Below are 9,208 nucleotides of genomic sequence, written 5' to 3'. Positions count from 1 at the left end.
CACTTGTTGGGATGCGCACTGGGTGTTATATGGAAACCAACTTGACAAGGAAGCAGGGAAGGGAGGGAGGGAGGGAGGAAGGAAGGAAGTGGGTGAGGGAGCCTTACCAAAATGGGAGTGCATGATTAAAAATGTGTGGAACACAAATAACAATGACCTAGCAACGATGGGCAAGGTAAAGTACCTCATTTGTTTAGAGAGAACCACTTTTTGGACAAGGTAGGCCCTCATGTTTGGGCCTCAGAGTATATATCAGTATATACAAAAACAGTTTGTAGGATTATAAACTACTGACATTAGCTATTTATTCTACTCCAAATTGGCTCTGCCCATAGTTTGTATATAGATAAGAGATAAGAGAAAAAGGAACATATATACTTTCTACTTCAGAGGAATATTATGTAGGACTTCAAAATAATACTGCCAGAGAATCTATAAAAAGAACAAAAGTAAGAAAAAGGAAGAAAAATGAAGACTCTCATGAAGGGATTATTGATGGGAAGATGCTTAGTGGTAGATGAGCTTTTACATGAAAAAGTTATCTAAAGGGATATTATTTATCCAGAGTGTTAGAAAAACATACAATAAAGACCAGAGTCATAATAAAGCATTTCCTAATTTAAATAGTATCAAGAAATTAAGATACTGAACCAGTAAATTTCAACTGCAGTTTGTACCACCTGACACCTAGAGGGCCCTCCTAGAATACACTTTTGTCACTCAGAGATCAAGCTTTTACCAGCTTTTCTCTTTATCTGAAAGGGAATCCAGATCTAACCATGAGAATGCCAGAAACTAATTGATTAAGTCAATTTATGAGCCACCAAGCTCCTTTGTTTTGCTGTTACTCTGTATTTTAACCTTTTGATCATTTTACTTCCTGATAACATGGACCAACAGGAACAGAAGAGTGTAAGGAAACCACTAATGGATGAATTTTGGTTTTAAACTGGAACTGATCATTTAAAAAAACTTTGAGGTAAAAATGGTTACAATTTTATTTAAAATGAGAGTAAGGACCAACTTTACGGATTTTACTTGAGAATGACTCATATACAGTTTGCCCAATTTTAGTTTGTAAATTTCTACATCTAGAAAAAAATTTTAAGTTCTCAAAGCTCCAAAAATGAGTTACCATTAGTGATATAAGACCTTGGTAAAGGTGCTTAAATCCACTGGGCATTGTTGTACCTAGCTGTAAAATATCAGGGGAAGGTGAGCAAGCTGATGTTGATCTGTACAGGCTTCAGGGAGCCAACATTCAAGGATTCTATCTAAAAAGGCACACTTAAAAAAAAAAAAATCAATGTAACTATTTATTTGCAGATACCACTGTCCCAAAACAATCTTAAAAAAGCTAATAAACAACTGAGTTTTTGCAAGGTTGCAGGATACAAGTAGTCAATATACAGAGGTCAATTATATTTGTATATACTAGCAATAAACCATTTGAAATAAAAATTAAGTATCATTTATAACAGTATTTAAAAAAACCAAAGTATATTATTATAAACCCAAGAAAACATGTGTAAGATCTGTGCGCTGCAATCTACAAAATACTGAATGAATGAAATAAAGATGACTTAAATAAATGGTGGCTATGCTATGTCCATGAACTGGAAGAGTCAACACTGTTAAGATATCAATTCTCCAACTATAGTCGTGGACTTAATGGAGTTCCCATGAAAGCCTAACCAGTTTTTTGGTAAGAATCAAGAAGCCAATCCTCAAATTTATATGTAAAGCAAAAGAACTAAGATAACCAAACCAATTTTTAAAATGAACAAAGCTGCAAGACTCACACTACCTCATTTCAAGATTTATTACAAAGTTAATAGTAATCAATACCATATGGTAACAGCAATAGACAAATGCATAAATTAAGAGAATAAAACAGAGCATAGAAATAGACCCAAAGAAGTGAAATGAATATCAACACAAAGGTGCCCGGGCATTTCCACGGAAAAAGAAGTCTTCTCAAGACCTGGTGCTAAAGCAATGAGACACCCACAGGTAGAAGAGAGTCATCCCAAACCACACCTTGAACCATAAATAAAAATTACTTGAGATGAATTAAAGATTTATACTTAAAGCTTAAAACTAAAAATTCTAGCTGATGGACTACACAGGAGAAAGTCTTTGTGACTTTGGGTTAGGTACGATTTCTTAAGGACATAAAAGAGATACAAAAAAGAAACAACTGCTTAATTGAGCTTCATCAAAATAAACTTCTGCTATTAGAAAGACACTGCTTTGAGAATGAAGACAAGTCACTGACTAGAAGAAAATATTTGCAGAACACGTATTTGATAAAGGACTGGTCTCTAGAATAAACAGAAATCTCACAACAATCCAATAAAAAGGGGGCTGGGACAAAACATCTGAATAGACACTTCACCCCAGAGATACATATACAAATAGTAAGTACATACATGATAAGATGTTCAATAATATCAGTAGCCATTAGAGAAGTAGAAATTAAAACCACAAAGAGATACTAATACAGCTCTCCAGGATGATCTTAAAGGAAATTAGACTAAGACAAGACTCTTAAAATGGCATTAACAACATGTGTAAGAATTTTACTAAGTAAAGCCCAGAGATCTGCAATTAGGAGGATTCCAGAACCTTACCAATTTACGGACAGTTTCTCTTAAAGCTTTCTCATCCTCAATCATAATGGCCATGTCTTTCTGAACAGTTGAAGCCACTACGACATCCAGTACATCAGCCTTGGAAGCCATCTTGCAAATCATCTCATCGTGGGAAAATACACAATAGCGGTGAAGCAAGCGATAATGCTCCACACACTGTCGGCCTAATGGCAGCTGGGTCAAAAGACAAAGGACAATACATGACATTCATTCATCTTTCTCCTTCCTATTTCCAAAGACTTCTGACCATTACCAAATGACTAAATATGATATTCTGGGCCATAATACATATATCAACCCTAAAACTAGCCTTTAAGAGGCCTTGGGCCTTTTTTTTTTTTTTTTTTTTAATCTTTGTGCCTCAAAGATCTGGCATATTAGGCAGTTAAAAAACCCAATGGGGGCACATGGGTGGCTCAGTCAGTTAAGCGTCCGACTTCGGCTCAGTTCATGATATCACGGTTCGTGGGTTCAAGCCCCGCATTGGGCTCTGTGCTGACAGCTAGCTCAGAGCCTGGAGCCTGCTTTGGATTCTGTGTCTCCCTCTCTCTCGGACCCTCCCCTATTCATGCTGTCTCTCTCAGAAATTAAAAAAAACAAACAAACAAAAAAACATGTACTTAGGTGCCTGGCTGGCTCAATCAGAAGAGCATGCAACTCTTGATCTCAGGGTCATGAGTTCAGGCCCTACGTTGGTTACAAATAAACTTAAAGAAACCAAATGTATTAACAATGTATTAATGTCTACAACAATGTAAAATCTAACTGGACATATGAATTCACACATTTCCTGAAACAACTATGCTGAAGCAGTGCAGGTTAACCTACTTCAGGAAATAATAATGCTCCAAACTAGAACAGAAAGTAATTTTAGATACAGGTAGTACTATTACTCAATAAAGCATTGAAACAAAGTTATAATTCATTAGATTTAATATCACACACTTAAACTACATCTTTTTATGTAAATGAAAAGTATTAATACTAGCATAAAAATTCTACTTTACAAGGCACCTGGGTTTTGGCCCACATCATGACCTTGTGGCTCATGGGATTAAGCCCACATAGGCTTTGTGCTGACATTGAGGAGCCTGCTTGGGATTCTCTCTCTCCCTCTCGCCCACTCACGTTCTCTCTCTCTCAAAATAAACAAACATTAAAAAAAAATCTACAACTAAAACCAAATGCCATCACTGAAACCTGCTGTGTTGTAGATCATTTAAGTTAGTGCTGTACAGTCTTAAGACTGAACTGTTTGTTATGAGTTTGCAATGAAATACTGAATTCCACCCAAAATGTTTATCAACAGACTCATTTATTCACTAAGTCTCACTTTTACAGAAGAAAAACCTATCAGCTGAACCCAGTAGTGTGCTTCATTAGTACAGGCTTGATTTACAGTGTGGTGCCACGTGCTTTATCTCATTATGGATGGTAAACAATCTGTAAACCAGGCATTTGAGCAGCAACAGGTTTAAGCAACCATACACATGAAAGCTTTTAAAGTATTATATACTATTTCTGTAGGAAAACAATACATTTGAAAAGTCTAAGTCCTAATTACATACCCAATCAACAGTGCAGAAGTTAACAGCCTCAGCAAAATTAAAACCTTGATTAAAACCACTGTGGTAGGCTCTCGGAAATGTAATCACAAACTCCCCAGCACACTGATTAGTTCGGTAAACCTAAAAAGACAGAAATTGGAGACTTTTAGCGACATTCGTGAAAGATAATCTGGACACAGACTATCAGATTAAGTCTCCAGAAAGGGAAGCTTTCTGCCAATTAAAAGTGAGCCATAATAAAGGAACTATGATAGAATAATCACAGAGATACTCATTTCTGTCACAAGATGGAGTAGTATCTCAGACTATTAGGGTTGATTATTAGCATCTGAATAGAAAACATGGCTTTTACTACAACAACTGGGCTATATCCAGAATTAGGACATATCTTTCTAAATATTAGCTATAATATTAATTTAATATTTTCTTTAATTAAAGAAAAATTATAGTTTAGAAAGCCTGAATTAGAAACTGGAAAAAAAAAAAAAAAGACATCACACTTAGTATTTGCAAAATATGGCTGCTTGGCAACCTAGTTATTAGCTGCAACAAGTTAGTTTTTATGGTGTCCAAGGATCTAGTCCTACTGGCTTACTGCAGGATAGTAGCCAATCACACCCAACAGTTGTTTCTGCTACCCAGTTATGGTATGGAACACATATACCCAAATCAATGCATAAAAATCCGAGTAAGAGAAGAGAAGTGGAAGTTAATCAAGCCTGAGTGGCAGGCAGATTGACCCAGGACATACAGGCACTTCATGAGTCATCAGGGTATTGGGGTTCATGATGGTCACAAGCTGATGGAGAAGATCTGGCTGGGACACAAAGAGCTCTGGAGCTAGTTTCTTCATCACATTTTCTAGCTGCTCGGCAGCATACCCTGGGACTCCATACCAGGTTTTTGGCTCACCCCTAAAAACAGATTATAAAAATAAATCAATCTCAAGAAATACATAAACATGAAATTTCATTAGAAAAAAATCAGTCTGCAAGAACACAAACAAACTGGTTCACAAGTCATACATTTCAGACCCTGCTCTGTAAGATTATGCTACAAAGGAATGTTCTCAGTGTCATTAGAAATGTGATCTGGGAGCGCCTGGGTGGCTCAGTCGGTTGGGCGTCCGACCTCAGCTTAGGTCATTATCTCACAGCTTGTGAGTTTGAGCCCTACATCGGGCTCTGTGCTGACAAGCTCAGAGCCTGGAGCCTGCTTCACATTCTATGTCTCCCTCTCTCTCTGCCCCTCCCCTGCTCACACTATGTGTGTGTGTCTTTCTCTCAACAATAAATAAACAATAAAAAAAATTTTTTTAAAAGAAAAGAAATGTGATCTGGACATATGTAATGCATTTCCCCCCTTCAAATGTATAGAATTTGCACAGGAGACTTTCTGTCTGAGGTCCCTCTCCTCACTCCCATTTTTATCTGAGCCTTTAGAAACTATAAAATATCTAAAATTTCTAAGAATATACGATATCCTGTTAAGCTACAGGATATGTGGTTACCACAATTTCTTATCGTAAATGACAGGGGATGGCAATTCTCCATCTTCCTTTTCCCTTGTCCATTCTGACAGGCAAGGTTAAATCAAACACTAATAAGGTAATTAGCATTTCTAAAGAACTCTTATTCTTCAAAGCACTTTAAACTGTCGACCAATTAATCTGTAACATTCCTGTGAGGTATGGTAAATTTAATCTTCATTTTACAGCTGGGAGCAATTGCCTAGAGAAGCAGAACTGATGCTCCACATATATTTTTGCCAACTCCCTCTTTCTTGTGGTATATTCTCAAATTCCTTGTGTGGGGATTTAAGTGAGTTACAGATCTTCAAATATTTCTGTACTTAGAAAAGCAAGGGAAACAGAAGGGGTAAAAACAGATGTGAAAGAAGAAATGGCTTTGGTTAGAGTGTAAAAAGTAAAAGAGTCCAAATAGCCGCATCCTTGCACCACGCACACGTGCGCTGGCTGAGGAAGCCCATTCCACTAGGTGTAATGATGCCAGCCCTCAGCACCACAAAACGGAAGCTGGCAGTTCCAAGGACCTGGACTCTGGCACCCATACCTCACTGCGCTTCCAAAGGGTATCTGAGCTGCCACTGCCATGGAATGGGATTTTTCCACAGTACGGGCAACACTCGGTGCTTTTTCATCTTCCCAGGAATTAAGATTTCTTTCACTAAAATCTGTCTACCCTCTCTGCAGAAACATGTTATACCTGAAAAACAGTGTGGGTACAATTTCAGGGGATTTATGGATTTCCCAGGAATCCTTAGGAACCACTGCCTTAACTTGTTAAGATGCCTGTTCAAACAGTAGTGAAAACTTAAGGGGAAAAAATATCTCGTTACTCTCCAGACACAGTTAAAGAGTTAGGACACATCGGACATGAAAAGGAGAGTTTCCAGCCCGCTTGCCACCATTTGCAGGTCACTTGGAACTCCTTACCAGTGCAGGTAGTTAATTGAATAGCTCCAGTGGTCTTCAATATGCCAACAGAATGAAGAAAAGCACATTCCCACATATAACCAAGGAAGTTTCATGCCACATATATCAGCGGTAATGTGAGCAAGGACAGACTGCTCCATCACTGGCATATTGTTCAAATTCCAGCCACTATCAAGATACTCCTAAAAAGAAGGAAGCAAAAAAGGTACAAAGGTTTAGCAATATCATGCCAACATTTTAGATTCTGAATGTTTCAAAAAGCTGGCTGAAAACAGTCTTCAAAATAAAAAGGTTGGGGTCAGAGGAAAGGAGGGGAGACCACTATGCTGACTTTCTAGACGTTCATGTATTACTTCTGCTCAGTTCTGAACTTTACATAAATGAACTCATATAGTATATACTTCTTTATCTGCTCACCCCCTTTGTTCTGGCTACAAAGGAAATACATCATATGAGTCTGTTTATATCGAGTTCAAAAGCAAGCTAACTAATCTATGGTGGTCCAAGTCAGGATAGTGGTGTCCTGAGACAGGGTAGGCAGGACAAGAGCGGGGACGAAGGGGAACTTCAGGGGTAAGGTATGGTAAATATAGGTCACATCCTTATTCTTGCTCTAGTGCTGGTTATATGGGTGTATTCAGGTTGTGAAAAATCATCATCAAGCTGTGCACACGATTATGTACATTTCTAGGTATATGTTAGACTTCAAAAAGGTTTTAAAAAAAAATCTGACTTCCTATTAGGATAGAAATAGAAACCCTCCTAGAAGTTTGCTATTGTGGAAAACACTAGACTCCTAAACACTAAAGTTCAAAGATAAATAGGTCTGGTCCCAATCTCTCAAACTGTCTTCAGAAGGAGAAACCAAAGTCACAGACTGAAGGCAAAGGGAAGTTAAGTATCTCCCCACATCACCACAACGTGGAGAATAGCTGGGACTAGAACGGTTCTGTGGGCTCTTTCTACTTTTCTAGAAATCATTAAAACTCTAGTAATCAAAAATGTGCTGAAAGCAATCATAAATATTACTTTAAACCAATGAAAAAGAATTTTAATTAATAACTCAAGTTCCAACTACACATCTCTGCAGTAAGGCTATGAATCCTGTACTATGCCCTTTAGATAAGGATATGCTGGATATGCTGAACTATCACTTTAACTGCAGGGCTCTCCTCGAAATATAAGTGCCTCACAGCTAAAGCCTACCTCCTCTTCAGGTGAAAGTTTGATTTTCCCATCTCGGACAGGAAAGCCACTGCCAAATTCTTTTGAAGCGATATCAGCTCCATATTCTACTGTGACATCCTCTTCAATAGTGCTTACCAATCGCCAAAATTCTTTCTCAACCAGTTCTGTAGGAACCATCTGGAAACAAAACAATGAGGAAGAGAAAAAAATGAATTTTTTCTCAGATACTCACAAACCACTCATGACCAATCTGAAGAGATTAGCTAAATGACAGGAATCAGAGGATAGAACCCTAAGAAAAATTACAACCATAATGTTCCACAATGATTCCCGGAAGCTCAGACACAGACATTATTTTCTAAAAGCAACTGTATTACTAAAAGAATAAGTACTGATTAAGAATTTTTTGTTCCTTAGGGTGCCTGGGTGGCTCATCAGTTGAGCATCCAACTTCGGCTCAGGTCATGATCTCACAGTTCATGGGTTCGAGGCCCATGTCGGGTGCTGTGCTGACAGCTCAGAGCCTGGAGCCTGCTTCAGATTCTGTATCTCCGTCTCTCTCTGACCCTCCCCTGCTCATGCTGTCTCTCTCTCAGAAATAAACATTAAGAACAATTTAAAAAAAAAAGGAGTTCATGTTCCTCTATCACCAATCTGGCTACTACTCTGAAAGGTAATCAAGGAAACCAAATTCTGACATTCAACAACTAGAGATGTTTTTCTGTACGGGAAATAGAATACATAACTTGGGTCACTATTACACAGTAATAACAGCTGTGTGTGAACAATGCTTTATCCTTGAGAGGTATTCAAACACATTACCTGGGTGCACCTTTCACTAGGTCTGGATGATGGGAGTGTAGGAGCCAGGAAGAAAAAGTGCAAATATGAACAAAAAGAACAATTACTCTGCAGCAGCACAAAGAGCAACCAGCCCAAGTGTCTAGGATCTGCTGTTAATCTGATGCAAGTCTAGAGACAGGTAACTTAAATGCTATCCCTCAAGGTCCTTATCTTCTAAGTAAAATAAAAAACTAAGCACAAATAGAAGAGGTCACACGCACACCACCAGGACTGGTGAAGCAAACATACCAGAAAATAATACACTGTATGAGGAGTCAAAGGAACTTAAAATTCAAAGGAGCATATTTTGAATTTATGCCTATCAAATAGGCAAACATTTTAAGTAACTTAACAGCTAATGTTAGTGTTCTCAGGGTTCACTCATACATTGCCATAAATGATAAAGCCATTAAAGTGGAGGGAAAATGCTTTCATCTAACCTCAGTAAGCGTCTCTAGAAAATAATCCAACTAAAGAAATCTACACGTATGAAGTGTTTG

The 9,208-nt window shown here is 37.9% G+C and overlaps 1 protein-coding gene across 3 annotated transcripts in view; it reads right to left on the bottom strand.

The window, feature by feature from the left end:
• KDM5B (lysine demethylase 5B) overlaps positions 1 to 9,208 on the bottom strand; it is a 72,940-nt gene that overhangs the window by 25,322 nt on the left and 38,410 nt on the right. For all 3 annotated transcript variants that reach the window (XM_077772099.1, XM_077772098.1, XM_077772100.1), the window contains exons 10-14: positions 7,884 to 8,042; positions 6,678 to 6,859; positions 4,974 to 5,136; positions 4,223 to 4,342; positions 2,634 to 2,828 (exon numbers count right to left, since the gene is read on the bottom strand). In XM_077772099.1, the coding sequence (XP_077628225.1) occupies positions 2,634 to 2,828; positions 4,223 to 4,342; positions 4,974 to 5,136; positions 6,678 to 6,859; positions 7,884 to 8,042 (819 nt within the window). The remainder of the gene's footprint in view (positions 1 to 2,633; positions 2,829 to 4,222; positions 4,343 to 4,973; positions 5,137 to 6,677; positions 6,860 to 7,883; positions 8,043 to 9,208) is intronic.

Source organism: Crocuta crocuta, unplaced genomic scaffold (genome assembly GCF_008692635.1).
Source record: "Crocuta crocuta isolate KB4526 unplaced genomic scaffold, BGI_CrCroc_1.0 scaffold318, whole genome shotgun sequence".
Lineage (NCBI taxonomy): Eukaryota > Metazoa > Chordata > Mammalia > Carnivora > Hyaenidae > Crocuta > Crocuta crocuta.
This window is presented reverse-complemented; position numbering and strand designations above follow the sequence as displayed.